This window comes from Tiliqua scincoides, chromosome 5, assembly GCF_035046505.1.
Source record: "Tiliqua scincoides isolate rTilSci1 chromosome 5, rTilSci1.hap2, whole genome shotgun sequence".
Lineage (NCBI taxonomy): Eukaryota > Metazoa > Chordata > Lepidosauria > Squamata > Scincidae > Tiliqua > Tiliqua scincoides.
Window position 1 is genome coordinate 7128727 of NC_089825.1, and position 17382 is coordinate 7146108.

The 17382-nt window shown below is 39.3% G+C and overlaps 2 protein-coding genes across 11 annotated transcripts in view; one reads left to right on the plus strand and one right to left on the minus strand.

The window, feature by feature from the left end:
- GALNT11 (polypeptide N-acetylgalactosaminyltransferase 11) overlaps window positions 1-2503 on the plus strand; it is a 51471-nt gene extending 48968 nt beyond the window's left edge. For both annotated transcript variants that reach the window (XM_066627560.1, XM_066627559.1), the window contains one exon: window positions 890-2503. In XM_066627560.1, coding sequence (XP_066483657.1) covers window positions 890-1021 — 132 coding nt within the window. In that variant the 3' untranslated portion in view covers window positions 1022-2503. The remainder of the gene's footprint in view (window positions 1-889) is intronic.
- An 803-nt stretch (window positions 2504-3306) lies between these two features.
- Window positions 3307-17382, minus strand: part of KMT2C (lysine methyltransferase 2C) — a 205749-nt gene continuing 191673 nt past the window's right edge. For 7 of the 9 annotated variants that reach the window (XM_066627556.1, XM_066627555.1, XM_066627557.1 and 4 more), the window contains 12 exons: window positions 17140-17273; window positions 16524-16776; window positions 15927-16066; window positions 15247-15354; window positions 12303-13422; window positions 11278-11414; window positions 9298-9440; window positions 8864-9032; window positions 8444-8560; window positions 6695-6768; window positions 6220-6328; window positions 3307-5034 (listed from right to left, as the gene is read on the minus strand). In XM_066627556.1, the coding sequence (XP_066483653.1) occupies window positions 4942-5034; window positions 6220-6328; window positions 6695-6768; window positions 8444-8560; window positions 8864-9032; window positions 9298-9440; window positions 11278-11414; window positions 12303-13422; window positions 15247-15354; window positions 15927-16066; window positions 16524-16776; window positions 17140-17273 (2597 nt within the window). In that variant the 3' untranslated portion in view covers window positions 3307-4941. The remainder of the gene's footprint in view (window positions 5035-6219; window positions 6329-6694; window positions 6769-8443; window positions 8561-8863; window positions 9033-9297; window positions 9441-11277; window positions 11415-12302; window positions 13423-15246; window positions 15355-15926; window positions 16067-16523; window positions 16777-17139; window positions 17274-17382) is intronic. The other 2 variants (XM_066627551.1, XM_066627553.1) reach the window with 2 other exon arrangements.

Consider the following 17382-nt stretch of genomic DNA (forward strand, 5'->3'; position numbering starts at 1 on the left):
CTCACCAGTGAACTACCCAAATTCAAGTTCTTTGTTTACTGGTGCAAGAAAAGATGAGGATGCTAAACCAAAGGCAGCATTCCAGGATTATCACTCCTGCATTGGGATGACTCAGTAGCCTCTTTCGGATGCCAAAGCATCATGGAAGCCTGGGGGGGCAGGAGTTTGAATGGTTCAGAATAGTCAAAAATAGTGAAAAATTAGGGAATTTCATCATAGCACTGGTTTTCAGTTTTCTTTGTGTGGTAGCCTTTTGACTCTGAAAGTTGTGGTCAGTAACAAATGTTAAGAGTATTTATGTGCTATTTTTCAACAAAAAAGTTCACAAAGTGGTTTACAGAAAAATTAACTAAATGGCTCCCTGTCCCAAAAGGACTCACAATCCAAACTTTTTTCTAGAGAAGTTTGTATAAAATCTGTATAAAATTGCCAATGTGCTGATTTATGTGAGGATCTATGGACCTTTTATTGGTGAACATTCTTTTGTTGGCAAAAGGGGGCTATTTTTTTTTACTTCCATTCTTGATTATTTCAAAATGAAAACGTGTATTGAGAAATAATCTCCTCGTTCTTTGTCCCATGATGCAGGCTTCCTAGGACTGGGTCATGGTCCCCTAATCCAAGAATTTTTAACTGCAGTAATAGTATATTGTTTGGAAAGCTCTTCCCCATTGAGCACATGGGTTTGTCATTGCAGCATTTCAGTACTAAGATCAAAATATTACCTCCCCCCATATGAATTTTTGTACATCCATTGAGTAACCACTCTGAGTTTGAATCAAAGTTAAATGCAGAATTTATTCAATACTTATGAATAAGTTCAGAAGAAAATATTTCCTTGTTCTGTAACTGTTTGACCTCAACTTGTGTGATTCTCTGCTCTCTTCAGAAAAACAGTCGACTCTACCAAGTGTCTGTTGGGCAGTGCATGAAGGTTGTTGACTCACTTAGCCTCAAAGGATACGTGACCATGGCTATTTGTGATGGCTCCCTCCCTCAGCAATGGCATTTGGATGGCTGAGTGATAGGACAAGGTCTGCTTCCTCACTAGACTCAATTTCAAAAGCTGCTATTTCTGACAATAAGTATTGGAAAGGAAAATTTGTTTTGATATCTCAATCAGGAAAACAATCAGTGAACTGAAAGCATTTGGATGGAAACAAACTATGGCAGCCCTGCTGTAGTTAATTCTATACTCATAGAAGTGCAATTAAGTTTCTTACTGTTCCCTGACATGGATGTTTCTAAATAAGAGCAATTTTAATGAAGAACTTTAACTGGATATTTTCTGTCAAAGCAGAAGGTTACCTTGTCCTGCCAGTATTTCATGCACAAGTATTATGGTACTACATTTATTCGTTTGTGTTAATGGCTGGATTATTTTAATAGAAAAAGTTTCATTTTAGTAATTTGTGTATTTAATTTTAGTCCATTAAATTAACATTCCAGAGATAAAACAATCTGTTTGCCCTGCAGTATTTAAATAAGTTATTACAGATTTAATTTTGAGATGTGACATTTACATTTAAGTGTGGTACTTTATTCATTAGCATAGTTTTGTTTCTATGCTAAGAGGGCATCAGACTGATCTGTGATATGAGATACTGAAAAAAAACCTATGAAGGTGCAGAATGTGTGTATATAAATAAATGGCCGTGATAAATTTGAATTTGTGCCTTAGAATGGAAAGCAATCATTGGATCTCAGTTCATTCTGAAGAGATTTAAAATGGTGCCCAGAGAAATGCTTTGGATCCATTTCAGTGTTCATCAACACTTTCTTTGCATCTCTAAGTTCAGGCAATGTGCCTAACAGTGCTTCCCCCCCCCCCCAAGACTTATATGAACATGTTATCTTAAGCTTCAAAATAAATATCTCCATAATTTCACACTTGTTTTAAGCTGAGACCATGTCAACATGCTTCATGGTAATTGACTAAATTCTTATACTAGCACACTTTTCTGACATGATTTTTTACTGGAGTTACAGCAGTGGACTTTCAGATCAAGCAGTCAGGATATAAGGAGGTCCATTTCATCTGCTCATCCGAGTTGTTAGCTGGTGCCTGTTTAACTCACTCAATGATCCAGTGCAGCACACTGCATAGGTACTGTGTCAGTATAGGCTGCACTTGTTCATTTCAGTGAAAAGCTCTTACTGGAGGAAGGTGGCAGGAACAGCTCCAATCTCAAACAAGAAGATTTTCAAGTGGTGTATATGTAACGATATTGGACTCAAATGCCAAATGGACTCAAATTTGTTTTAAATACTAGAGTACAGCTGGCTAGAAATTGTGTCATCCCTCATAGATGTAGAGCTGAAAATGCCTTGCTCAGCCTGGGATGTTGTTAATAGCTGTATTAGTTCTGACTTCTACCACTGGTCTATTCGCTATTTGGTTTTGCCTGCAGCAATTTAATTCTGCCTTTTAGCATGAAATAAAGGTGAAGCATGTATATAGTCTAAAATTGTTATTATATAAAGCTTGACTAAGGCAACTATCACCAGCTTTTAAAAAATGTTTATTTTCTGTTACTCCTTCTGTCTTAGCATTATAGTCCATTCTACTATTCTGAGGATTGCCTAACTGCAAACTAATGGCTGCTGCCAGCAGCTCCTCATTCATTCCCTTCTCTTGGGTAAGGGAGCAGCAGGTCCCACAATGGGGCTACTCAGGTCTGCACCAGCTAGCTAAATTTAGACTTAGATTTTAAATTTAGATTTAGCTAGCTGTTTAACTTGCAGAGTAAAGTGGTCCCATGTCATGCCAGGAGGCCTGACACAGCGTTCTGGATCCAGCAGAGCTCCACTCACTTCTCTGCCACCTGGCATGCACTGGGCCTCTGTACAGCACTGGCTCAGTGCAGAGCCAGCAGAGGGTCTTGGAGGTATGCCTTATGGCATGTTTGTGACACTCAGTGCCTGCACAGGGTTAGCAGTGGGTCTGTAGAATTGGGGCCCTAAGAGATCCTTTTGCCCAAGATGCAGCACACTTTTTAGCAGTATACCTGGGGGGATTTAGTATATTCAGGGTGTGTGGCATCCCAGTACAAAATAGGTGTTCTAAAGCAAAAATATAAAAGTGGTATTTATAGATGTAAAATATTTTATTTGTAAATGCTGATCTTCTAAATCTGTTTCCACAAATTTCAAAGCCCATAACACTCTGTATGCTTCAAAATTTTTTTTGCCAACATTAGATAACTATTATACAGAACAGAAAAAACCTGTAGGACAAATACTGGTAGGTTGTTGGAATATTGTACAAGAGAAGAAAAATATTCAAGAAACAATTTCATACAGCTGTTTATCAAGAGAAAAATATATACAATTGATTTATTCTGTAAGATAAAAATACATCATGCCATATACATTACAAGTTCAGAACTGTATCACTGAATATAGCAACAGTTTTACAGTTCACTTTCTGTGCACACAAAAAAACTTCATTTTTTTTAATATTTAGACTGTGAAGTGTCAGTACCAGAATTTAAAGTACAAAATAAAAAACTAACCTGGTTCAAAATGTTGATTAGGTTTCTACAAGCAAACACCAACAGTGTTTATTTTTTAAAGAAATGTAAACAAAACAATCCATAGAAACACGTTTAAGTTACATTTTCCAAAACCCTAGTGCCAGAGTCCTGCAGCTGAAAGCACAATTACATCTATGTTTCCTTATTTTACTTTCAAAAAAGGCAGCTATTGTATTAGACTTATGCTCTCACTACACATTTCTATGTTCATCACATGATTTTTGTGTAAGCTGAACAGTCATCTAATCTCCACTATTCTTTGCTGGAAAAGAAAATTAATATTCAGCCTCTATTTTGGGTGATTTTAGCAGTTATTCACAGTTATCACAAATTCTAAGCACAAAAAACCTGATTTAAGAAATAGGGATGTAACAATACAATTAAAATAAATTTCCTCAGTCTAAATTTCCTCAGACATCTACAAAAGTCATAACTGTAATATACATGATGCTCTCTACCAGTCTTAAGGGTTACTTAAAAGAGTTAATAGAGCACAATTGAGATTGCTTTAAAGATTAAAAAAATAAAGTAAAACCTCTCTTTAAATTGAGATTTTGGTTATTCCATAACAATTGTAATGGCATGTTTAAGAACACGAGAGATCATATTGTAACATCCCTATCAAAGTTTCATCATAAGCACCTGAACTGCTGCAGAGTCTGGTAGCATTTGGTCAATTTCTATTTTTTTATACTGTACTTTTTTCCTCAAAATATTTACACTTCTGTACAAAGTAACAGGGTTTGTTAGTTCTGCAGGTAACAGCAGCAGCTTGGCTTCTAACTTTTCCTTTTAAAAATAGCTTCATTCACTTATTTCAATAATAAATACAAAAAGTTTCTCTTATTTTACAGAAATCAAAAACTACATAAACTGACTCATGGAATCAAGTATTTTAAATGTATTTTAGTGCAAGTTATTTTTCCCTTAGCTCTATCCCTAAGGAAGTCATTTCAGTACATTCCTTGTTCAGTGGTGTCTACTTTTATTTTTTCATTTTTTCTGTATTTAGAGGGCCTGCCCCTTTAATAAGTAAGGCTGTGGCCAGCACTTTGGATGTCTCCCTTTAGCTGGTGATTTCAGTCTACATTCATTGATGCCCCCACTGCCCTTTAGCAGGTCAGCCACAGCTTCTCTGCTGAAGTTCAACAATTTCTCCTTGGTGAGTTCATAAGATCAAAAGTGCTGGACCGGTCTGGAAATCAGTTTCACCTCTGTGTGCTTGGAAAGTTCTGCAGCTCTGTGTTCTGCCAGCTTGCTTCTTGGTGCTTTCTTTACAATGGTGTAAAATGTGTAGCTTAATAGAAGCAATTGCTTTCACACCCCCTACTCCACCCCACAAAACAAAATCAAAAGCCACTTCTTCCCTTGAGACAAACACTCTCGGAGTCAGGAAGGGCTGCATCTAGTTCATCCATTTTCGGCAGTTTACAGCTCCACAGTGACATGGAATCTTGTGCTGGTCATCTTCAAAATCAAACTTATAGTCATAACAAAGCTGAAAGAAAGGAATTGTCAGGTGGGTTTTCCGTTTGCAAAATCAAGCCATCCTATCAAACACATGCTTCCTTCTATCACGTAGTGGTGCATTTCAAGTAACTCCATCAGTCCTGGCAGGGGTAAGCAAAGTTTCTGTAGATGAACTATGGCTATGACGTATGAACATAGCTATGAACTATGGCTTAGGCCTTGTTTTCGTGTACTGGTGAACAGCAAATTCATCTGTAAAAATACTGAAAGGGTAGTGTGGACCTCTGAAATCAAGGGTCAGTTCAGGTTATACTTTTCCCACCTGTGGGAGTATATGAAGTATTTCCTTGCTCCTAACTAGTTTATTATTGAGAGAGTTTATACTCAAGTCCTGCTACTGCAGAGGTAGAGCTGAATAAAATGCAGATAGAGGTGTTAAAATAGGGTGACTACATTCCCAAGCAGCACCCCATTGAAAAGCCTTTATTTTGTTCTCTGACATGGTAATTACTGAAAGGGCAAAGACACACATGAAACCTGAGAAAGTACAATCTCTACATGAAATAGTGACAGGCTATGCTTGCTTGGTTGGCTCCAATACAGTAATATCTCCAATAATGCAGGGTTCCTGGAAAGCAGAGTGCTGAGTGAAACCATTCTATAGGAGATGTCATTAATGCTAAGGCAGGAAACTGGCACTGACTGGTCAGAATACAGGGCTGTTGGCTGCAGAAGCTGTTAACCAACACAGGACAAAGCACTGAAACATGAAACAGTGCTAAAGGAAGTGGTGTTAGTCAGCAATGTCGCTTTAAATAAAGTGAACATCTCTCAATTATCAAAGAATTAATTTATCTCACTTTTAAATTTTCTAGTTTTATGTTTCAGCATGAAAGCAACTTAGAGCTGCAAGTCTCTATTATAGAATGTAAATAAAGGTAGTGACTGTGATTTGAGCCAGAATACTAGCAGACTTCCATTCCGCCATGGTTTGCAATGATTCCCAACATGGTCTACATGCTGTGACGTGCATGGAAGCAATGCAGGGATATGTGATTATAAAATATAAATCATAGACAAACATTTTGAAGAGAGCTAAGCACTAGTGGTGTGATGCCAGCATTTTTGATCAAGTAATTGGGAATTTGGAGAAAAAAAGAAATTGAGCATAGTCTACAAATAAGAATTTAAGCAATACTAGAAGCTATACTACCTCTTCCCCCTTCTGGATTCTTCTACTGGAGCTGATGATGATTTTATGTCCCCTTTCAAAGGTTACCACCTCAGCCACACAATTTGGTGCACAGGAATGGTTGATATACCTATTAAAGAGGAACACAAGAAGAGGCAATTGCTGTAAACTGATTTTACTGTAAAGTACACACGAACACACACAAAAAACTCATCCCTCTGCCCAAGGAGAAACAACATGTGTTTCTTTCTGGTGAGTAAGATAGGATTACAGCCTAAGTCCTACTGAACACAATGGGTGTACTTCTGAGTAAGACAAAAAACACCATTTTCAAACACCTATAGCTATACATCTGCTACAGGAGCACAAAATTAAGGTTACAGCCAATTAATAAGGCAGCTTTATATTTACACGCACACAACACACACTATATATAACACACGCTTTTATATATATCTCTAAGACTGAGATCACCATTCTTTGTATAGCCACTCACCTTGCAGGACCTCCTGTCAATGTGGCATCAATGACATGGTCATTGTCAATGCGGAACATGTATACCCCACGGTTCTGGGAGGGAAAGCAGGAAAAAAATACTTTCAAATCTGTACAACAGTCAAGCACTTAAACAGTTCCATATGTTTTTGGAGATTAAGAATAAAGTATAATGCTTTGGTTTACTATGAAAATCTCAAAAATAATTTAAAAAAAGGTTTTATTCCACATTGGAAGTGGAACGTTCCTACTAGTCTTTGAAACTTAATGCATCAAAGAGAAAAGGCAACATACGGGGTTGTTCAGACACAGGCTGAAACACATTTTAGCCACAATTAATCTTCTTAATCCCTCTACATGTAGTCACAATCACACACAATCTGTACCTACAGTCACAGGATAGTAGGTGGGACAGGCATGTTGCTGTGGATGGTTTCACATGTGTGTAGTCTCTGTGTTGCACAGAAAGGTTAAGCATTTTAAAAGGGGGTTCTGTACACATATGGACCCAAATCACAGTTCATACTCACACAGTGTTCTATCTCATACATGCTATGTATGAAACAAATTAACCTTTGTTAATGCTTCTGAAGTACTTATCCAGAAACACCAGATGATCTTGGTTCTCAAAGACAGAGGGGCTGAACTCTTGAGTGCCTCAGCACCAAACTGCAACCACTAAACAAACCATTCAGATACACCAAACTCACACACTAGATATTTGCCTATAAGGCAAGAAATTTCTACCAGTAAATCAAGTGTAGATGGTCTCCTTGTCTTATCTGCATGTCACTCAGGCCTGTCGAGGCAGCCCAGAGGAGCTTTAAAAGTGCCTGTGGAGGGTCTGTGAAGCATCTGAGGAACACTGAGTGATTACAGGCAGCTTTGTTTGCATTTGGAGATTCGGAGTTCTGCTGTAGAGTCTTCTGAGCATGCTTGTTAACTCCAAACCAAGAAGTGCCTCTTAAAAGGACAGTGAACAGTATAAAAAATCTGGCAACAATGGAAGCAGGGGTTTGTGCTGAGGTAAGCTGTTTATGTTGCTTTATGGTGCTGCATTTGTTTTGGACATCCTCAAGGACAGGGAAATGGGGCTAAATGCTGTGCATGCAAGGATACAGATCCTGGAACTGTGACCCTTATACTTTCGCACTGTCTTTGGTACAATGATCTGCTTCAAACATACGTAGCCCCATATTTAGTTCAATCATCTATAAAATCGAACACAGATATTGTTCATGATTTCCTAGCAGCCACGGGTGAGGATCCTGTGCAGTCAACAGTGATATATCTACAACTAGTCATTCAAAGAAGCACAGCAATGTCTGGAGTCCACAGGATAATTTTGCAAAACGCTGACTAGCCTATTGTGTAATATGGTGTAACATAGTAAAAGTAAAGGCTAGCTGGTATGCCCTGTTAGAGTTCCTCATAAGGAGTTGCCTTTTTCTCTCTGTGCTATGACTTTGTATGCAATTGCTTATTTTTATGCCAATAAAGGTAAATAAAGCTGCAGTTCTCCCTCACGAGCTTCATTCCCTAAGTTTTACCCCCCCCATCTGAGGATCAAATAACATTTCATGATTTTTGGCTGAAAACCTTTCCCTGACTTTTCTGTGAGATCACCTTATAGGCGAGTATCTACGGTAGTTGTCAGCATTCACCACACACACAGCTGTTCAGTCCTCTACAGAAGAGCCTGCACCTGCATGAGTGCTTGAAATGGAGATCAAGTTGCCTTATGCAATACCTGAGATTCATAAAGCTTCTCTTTCCTGTTGGCTACCTCATTGCGGATGATGGTTCCAATATACTCAATGACCATGGTGTGCTTTTCAATGTCTCTAGCAGCATACAAGCCCAGGCCCTACAATGATAATAAATATATGATTTAAGAACATCCAACTACAGCATGCACAGATGAGCCACTATGTTGGTGTTAAATGCATAGGATGAGGTACAGAAAAAGTGAATCCTCCTTGTTTATTTGCTGTATTATTACAATGTGTTGTAACCCGCCTTATTCTGATCAAAAGATAGGGTATAAATATATATTCCACAAGTGTTGTTTTAAAATGCACTTCAAATTGGTTTCAGATATGAGTGGAAGAGACTGCTGCAGAAATTTAAAGAGTAGAACTCTTTGCTCTTGTCAAAAACTGTAACTGACCTGAATACGTGAGCGTGCCAAATACACGTTCGATTTCCATTCAGTCTTCATTTTTCGGTACTGAGAGGACTTTGAATGAACAAACTGTTTACTGTAAGGTGCATTCAGTTCTCCTGTAACTGTGCTCTGAAATGACTTTGAAGTGCTGGTGCTATTCAAGGTATGAGGCCTGCAGTAATGGGTCATATAACAGAAAAAACATAGAAGGAAAACTGAAGATCTCTCTGAATTTTATGACTTTTTGAATACAATAAAAGCCCAAGACAGACAGACACTCAAAGCTGGCTAGCAGAGACCACAAAGCAGCTCCCCTGGCTTGGACATGCACATACACAGCCAATGACAACAGGGTTTGTAAGCAGCACACAGAAGCACAATTATCCTACGCAGCCTATAAACCCTGGGCTGTATTATGTGAATTTAAAAGAAAATACCTTAACACAAACCTCTTGACATGGGTGCTCATTTTCGGCTCAGAGCGAGCACAGCCGGTGGGGTTGATGGCAAGAGGGAGTTCCATGAGTGGATTTCGGCCATACCGGAAGGTGTAATGTTCACAAGCCTCAACCCCAGGAAGCTGTAAACACACCAAGGAGAAACATGTCAATACCACTACAAAATGGCCACTGATTGAACAACAGGGTTAAGAAGGAAAACAGCCTCTACTCTCTGCAGGCAAATGAAAAATACAAAACATGCAACCAGGTCGTATGCAAGATGGCATAATGCTGATTTTCTTTCAAAGCCACATACAAACTCAGTGCTGCCTCTTCTATCAGCCTAGGAGCTTCATCATCATCCAGGTTGGGTGCTTTGTCCACTCAGACAGCATCGCCCTCCTTTCTGTCACCACTGCCTATAGCATTACTTCTTATAGCCATTGTGGGATGGGACAGTTTGGCAAATCTTAACACCCCAACTCTCATTTCTTTTCACTGCCTCTTTACAATCTCCCTCAAAAAGGGAGGCAGGCTGTGCAGCATGGCCTCTTCCATGTCCAGTTTGAAGAGACACTTGGCCAAGAGACTGAGGAAAAGAGGCAAAGAAGGAAGGCCCACAGCCAGGGAGACAGACCAGGGACAGACTGCACTTGCTCCCAGTGTGGAAGGGATTGTCACTCCCAAATCAGCCTTTTCAGTCACACTAGATGCTGTTCCAGAACCACCATTCAGAGCACGATACCATAGTGTTTCGAAACTGAAGGTTGCCAACTACTACCCATAATAAGGGCTTACTATTAATTTGTTAAAATGTATGTATCCCACTCTTTCAACCCTGAAAGTACTTTCACAAACACAATGAAATAAAAATGATAAGCAGGCAAATAAGTAATATGTAAAGAGCAACCCAAAATGATGCACCATCAACAGAATACCAAGTGAAATGAAAATGTTTTTGCTACCATTTAATAACCCTCTGACAGTGAGCAGGAGGGAGTTCCATAAACTGGGCACTGCTACCAAGAAAGAGCTGTGTCATGGGATGTTTGGTATTGCACCCTGACCTTCCTAAAGTCCTTCCTCCATTGCCTAAGCCTGCCTTTCAGGTTATAGTCTTCTATTAGAAGACAGCAAAGAGGGAATTGCAAGCAAGCACAAAAGCCTGAGCAACTAGCTGGCTGTCTCTTTCTCCTTCGCACCTAATTGTTCCTAGGGGCTTGAGATGGGGCACAGTAAGAAGAAATAGCTGTTAAGTGACAGGTAAGGGAACTAAGGAACTAAGGGCGCAATCCTAACCCCTTATGTCAGTGTTTTCGAGCACTGGCATAGAGGTACCAATGGGACATGTGCTGCATCCTGCAGTTGGGTGTCACTCACAGAGTCCTCCTCAAAGTAAGGGACTGTCTGTTCCCTTACCTCGGAGCTTCAATGCCCTTATGTCAGTGCTGGAAAGCACTGACATAAGGGGTTAGGATTGCGTCCCAAGTTCCTTAAGGAACTTAACTAAGTAACTAACTTCACAGGAACTAAGGCAGGCAGTCTGGGGTATTTGCTTACGGTCCCTCCAGCTTTGAATCTCTGGGGCAAGGTTCAGAATTTTCTGTAGTCTGAAACTGGCTATTTTTAATGTGATGAATGTAGCATGTATCCAGGCTCTTAAGAATTGTGTATCCAATCACATTCCTCACTCACTGCCTCCTTGTTAGATCTCAATCTCTACTCCAACTTAACCTTCCTTGCTCCTCCTTGTCACAACTCTCTCCAGCTGCTGTCAGTCAATTTCTGTGTTATACCTAAAGCAAGATGTGTTTGTGACTACATTTTCAAAAGCTCCTTTGCAATCAATAGCTTAAATACTGTATTAAATATTGAGCCTGAGATTTGCCATGATGCCATGCCTCTTGTAGACCATTGCCAAACATTAAGATTAAACATGCCAAGAACCAGCCAAGAGGAGGTGTGGAGACCACTCACAGATTCAGCTATCCTAGCCACTGCAGAGACTGACAAACCAAAGAGATCTTCGCCCTTCAGATATGCAGGGAAGAGCTGAAGCATTTCAGAGGTTTTCCTTACAGAAGCAACAGGCTCCAGGATTTTATCCCAAACACCTAACACACAGAAAAAAATTACAGTGAAAACAAAATAAAAGGAAAAAGGGACACACAGCAGATTTAGCTCAGTTGTCATAATAATAATAATAATAATAATAATAATAATAATAATAAACTTTATTTGTATCCCGCCCTTCTCCCTAAAGGGACCTAAATAAATAAGTTTATTATTATTGTCAATGTTATATCATCTATTTATTATTATTAAGAATATTTATATAGCTCTCTTCAACAAAAGAAAAAGTTCACAGGACATTTTATATACTAAAAGTAATGGATGTAGAACAAGGATTGCTCTGCAAATTTGTACACTTGCCCAAATTTTACTTCACATAGATTCTAATTTGAGACTTTAATACTACAAAAGATTTTGCCTAGATTTTAAAATCCACTTTTCCCAGGATGAATTCTCTGATATCACATATGCATAGAAAACCACATATATAGGGCATTTCAACTGTCATACATGAAGAGCGCAAACATGTTTTGTATGGCAAAATTGCTTGCAGAGTGTACAAGCAGTAAAATAGTATGAGTTCACAAATGCGTTCTCAAATTTGCTACCCAAAAGTGACGTGTGTGAGAGAAACATATTTGCAGTGGTTTACATAAAACAGCATATTGTCTTCAGTTTGGTTGCCCATTTTTAGCTAACTGACTGAGGTGACAGATCTATGATACAAAAATTCAGCTAATACCTGGAATATTTTACTTTAGATCACACAAAATATTTTATCTAGTCCAATTCAGCATAAAACAGACCAAAAAACCTGAAATAGATGATGCTGAAAATGCTATGAAAATATAAATATTTAAAAAATGAATATATATCTGGCACTATAGTGAGGATAATTCACTAGTGACACTAGCATGATTTTGCATTACCTTTTGGGGTTGCACCAGTAAGAACCAGATCTTCATGGCCGTGTTCAACAGTCTTGATCACAAAGAGAGGAAGGCCATCCTTCTCTTCTATGGAACATATATAGCGACACCTACGGTTGGGAGACCTCGTACTCCAATACAACCTGCTGGCCTCATAACCCACAGGATAAAGCACCTTTGAAGAGTGGAAGGCCTGCATCTGGTGTGGCAACAGCTGACCAATAGTGTGAAAAATAAGGCTCCCCACCCGGAAAGTGTGCTCACGATCCCCTCGTTGTACTATACTGGCAATCTGTCGGACTTCATCACGCTGGACATAGACCCGCCTGAAGACTGCAAAATAGCTGAGTTCTTGCTCATGAGCGCCCTTTGGTTTGTGCATGGGACAAAGCATAGTTTTGTCTTTAAAAAACATGCATTGTGCTTTAATGGCACAGGTAAAGTGATAAATATTTGTGCACCTTAACCTGTGACAGCCACTGGTAGCACCCATTTTGTGACAGAACATGCATTTCATTTGCAAGCCCCTCCGAAGAGCTAGTTCCACATTTATTAAGGCACCAGCTTGTGTCTCATAGACCTCAGTAGACCAAAGAGCACAGTTCAAATGGACCCAAAGGTCTAAGTCAAGATTAAGAAGTCTTGCTGGTCCATCTGTTAGCCCATCGCCCTCTTCGTGACAGAAGCAACATTTTCGGAAGTCTTTAGGTATAGGATCAGGTTTAATGGTTGTGCCCAGTTTCTTGAGGAACTCATCTATCTCTTCATCACAAGGAGGCTTGAAGGTTCCTTTTGGAATCACAATCTGTATGCTCCATTTCTTCCACTTCATTCCTTTCCATTTCTTACTTACTGGTCGACAGTCATCAAGGCCATTGGGTATTGTTCTCAGACGAGGTTTAAGCTTCACTGTTACCTTGAGCTCATCTGGTTTTGGTTCTACTCCGGCTGCTTCCAAAGCAGGAGGGAAATTGATAAGGGGTGATGAAGGTGGAGAAATCTTTTCCTGTAACTGTGGGAGACAGTGTACATCTAATGTAGAAATGTTGTTGTTATATTGATGGAATGCTTTGGCTGGTGCCTCTTTCATTGGATTCTGTTGTAAGGAAGAAATTGATTCCTGAGAAATAAGAAATAAGCAGTTCAATATGGATTAAAGAAAACAACACTCTGTGAGCACGTTTAAGTCAGAATAAAAGAGCAAAATTTGGATTCCATAACAAATATGCCAGAAGTAGTAACCTTAATATCATCAAATCTTGTATGGGCAGCCCAATCCTAACTAACTCCCAGTGGAGTGATGCAGCAGCACCAACACGGCTTTTGCTTTATCCTGTGGGGGAGTTTCAGAATGTTGAGGCCTCCTTGGAGAAAAGGAGCATTTCCCCCCTGCCCTGGGTTAAGTCCAGCAACTGCCTTGTGTCAACTCCTATCTGTATCAGTTCTACAGCTGGCACAACTCCACGTTGATCCAGGAAGGCAGATTGGCCTTGATAAAGGGGTTAGGATTCAGTGGGTATCCGTTTCACCAAACCCAGCCCCTTCCTAGGCCTGATCCACCCTCCTCCCCACCCTCTGTCCTGGCATAAACGGCCCTTAGGATTTGGCAGTAAATTTTCAGAATCTGACAGCATTAATTTTTTTCCAAATAAACTCGGATGATTTTACAATCCAGAGCTAAACACTTCAAAATGTGGACTTAAGGAATGAAACAGAATATTTTCTAGAGAGAACTACCAACAGTATCTCAACTTTCTAAAAGTTTGCATAAAATCACAATGCTGGAATATTTCACAGAACCATTTCAGACAGGCCCAAGGGGGACCCAACAACAAACATTTCAGAACTTTTTCACAAGTTGCAAAGTGGAAATGGAATACTTATGGTGGGGTCTGGGCCTGTGTATGTGTTGCTACCCCACTGCCCACAACAATGTGCTACATGAGCAGTATTTGTGCATATACACTTGATTTCCTTAATAGTTCCAAACTCAAAAGGAAGAAAAATCAGTGATAAGTGCATGTATAGATCTGTACCATTCTTTCCCACTACAAGTCCACAATTGTCCAGTTCATTGGCTAACAGATCTGCTTTTAGTGTCAAGCAACCTATCTACATACAGAGAAAATCTGATTATCCCACTGAGCCATGTAGACTCCAAAAACTATTTACTCAACCAGTGAAGTGAACCCAAGGCTTGCTGATTGCTATCTAGTAGCTGTATACCAACTACCCAAATGTCAATGGTAAATGATCAAAAGACAAACTTGAATTTATAATCTCAAGACTGATTTATCTGTGAATAAGCATAGCTTGAAGGTTGAAAGTATACACTAGGCACTCAAGTTTGCCTTTTCAAGCAGAACATTTTGACAGGACATGGTTCCTTAGCAGAGTCTGTTTGCTACTAACCTGAACAGGGATATCACTCAGGATAAGATGACACAAATCCAGAATCTAGATGACAGGAGACAATATCAAATTCAGAGTCACCTATCCTCTGATTGGCTCCATGGCACTCTAAGGCATAGGAAAGGGGCAGAATTGGCAGGTCCATTCAGACTTGCCTCAGCAAAGTAGCTGGCACAGATATGAACTGACCCATTGGGACAGCAGAAGCCTACCCTGGGGCAAGGGAACAAATGTTCTCTTACCTCAAGGAGGCATCTGGGACCCATAACTGGCATGCAGCATGTCCCGTTGGCATGACTTTGTTGGTAGGAAGTGACTTAGGTTTGGATTGTGCTATCAGTTGCATAACATGAGCTACAGAATACTTTAGGAGCCAAGTAAAGGACTGACCTTTATTATTTTTATTTTTACTTCATCTCTGATATTTTGCTTTTTAGGGTTTTGAAGGTAAACTACAATACTGTGGGTATTTAAATAATTTTTAATGTGAAGTGTACTAAAACAGCAGCCGCCAGAACTGATTCATTTTTACCTTGCTATCCAAGTTTTTTGCTTGCACGGACGCTGAATAAAGAACAAAACAATTGTTGCTACAGAAGACAATGTCTTTCTCCATTCCCCCAGACTTCTCTCTAGAATTCTGGAAAAACCAAACATAAAAATGTACTTCAGAAAATTACATTTCAGGAATGACTGGTGATGGAAATACCAAGATCAACAATTGTAAGAATCTTACAAAAACCACTTGCAAAAGACACAATATGTCTTCTGTGTAAAACTTGGGAGCCCAAATCCTTCTTAGTATATATACTGAAATTTGTATTCTGAAACATTTTAGAATCTGTACAAAAGATGGAGAGCCCCTAGAGATGGGCATTTTTCTGCAGCCAGTGAAACAGCAGAAATTGAATGAGAGCAAGACAAAAACTTGAGCAAGACAAAAAATCTATGCTTGAGCAGAAGATCATTACTGTGCAGTAGCTTCTCAAGTTATTTCTGAACTTCCAGAGACCACTTGTTAGTGAAAAAGAAAGCTCCACTGAATCCATTCAGAAAGCTGTAAAGCAGAATTGCAATACAATGCAAGGTACAAAAATGAGAGAAATCAACCTAAATAATATAGTCAGATGGTTCCCTCCCCACCCATTTTGTGTACCTATCAGCAAACAAAGCGAGTGTACATCATTCCTTTTTTTTCCTAAACAGTATTACCTGCTTCAGAAAGGGAAGATCTTTGATGGTTTTCCGTACGCCACTACCTAGGACTACAACTTTACAATGAGAACACCACTGCGGTCTCAGAACCGAAATATCTGCAACACTTGGACTGTGTGCTTTATAACCTGCCAAAACTTAACACAAGAACACCAATTTGTTACGAAGAGCGATTTTTAACAGAACGTGTATCATCTCACTATAAGAATCTCTATGGGATGTATGTGTGTCCCTTCCAGATTCTCTGCACGTTTAGCCCCCCAAAAAACATTTTTCCCAAACAGCTGATGTACAAGAGCAACATGCCTTGCTCAACCCACCCAAAAACATACCTGAACTGTCCATCCCATCATAATTTTTTCTAGTGCATCTACTTATAATTCAAGAGTTTGGGACGGAATATGACATAATGACAGGAGAATTCCCACCAAAAGTGGCATAACCTCTCCTAATAACTTTCTACTGAAGCTAAAACTACTGCAGCTAAGACATTTCATATTACTGACAAGAAAAATGAAACACATTTATTTTCTGAAATCTGAGGTCCAGATCATCATCATCAATATAGCCTAAACATAACATATACAAACTCACCATTACCACTTCGGGGAAATGGCACATTAGGTTGCTTGAGTCCATAAGGCGCCATTAGTCCAGAAGGGCCCACAGTGCCTTGCTGAGGACCATGAAGTAGTAAATGCTGTCTATACTCAAAAGCTGGATTTGCTCTGTGTGAGGTCATCATTCCCATGGAGGATGGAACATCTGGTGCACTGCTAACTTCATAACTGTTTGGAATTCTGACATGCAGAAGATTGGAAAAAGCAGCCACCACACTCCCAATATTCTAGAGTGGAAAAAGGAAAGAAAACTCCCACAAATATATCAGTTCTGCTTTTCATCATGCAATTGTGCGAAACGGATACAAAAAACTTTATCCCTTCCCATGAAATGCACCCACCCAATTTCATTTTAGTTAAAAGGAAGTGGGGAGTGCTGGTGAAATTCATCCCTCACCCCGAAATCTTCCTTTGTTAGGGAATTTCAGTACAACCCTACAATTTAAAGTGGCACAGAAATCAATTAATAGTTTAAAACTGCTTTACCACAGGAGCTCACATTAAAAAAATACAATTAGTAGTCATTACCAGTATAAGACACATATAGTGCTGTAGTTTATATAAGAACCTTGAGAACTTTATTTCCTTACCTCTGCAGCTGTTGGATGCAAGGTAATTGCTACAGATACAAGGCCAGATTTTGGACCATTTTGGGAAGGGAACTGAGAGCTAAAGAAGCCAGAACCAGGCTCTGTTTTAATATAATTCATTTTTGCTTCGGAACCTAAATATTAAAAAGTGAAAGAGAGAATAAATCAAGCACACATGCAGTTGAGATACCTGGTAAAATGAAAATGAAGATAAAGAATATACCACATTCATCTAGAATTTAT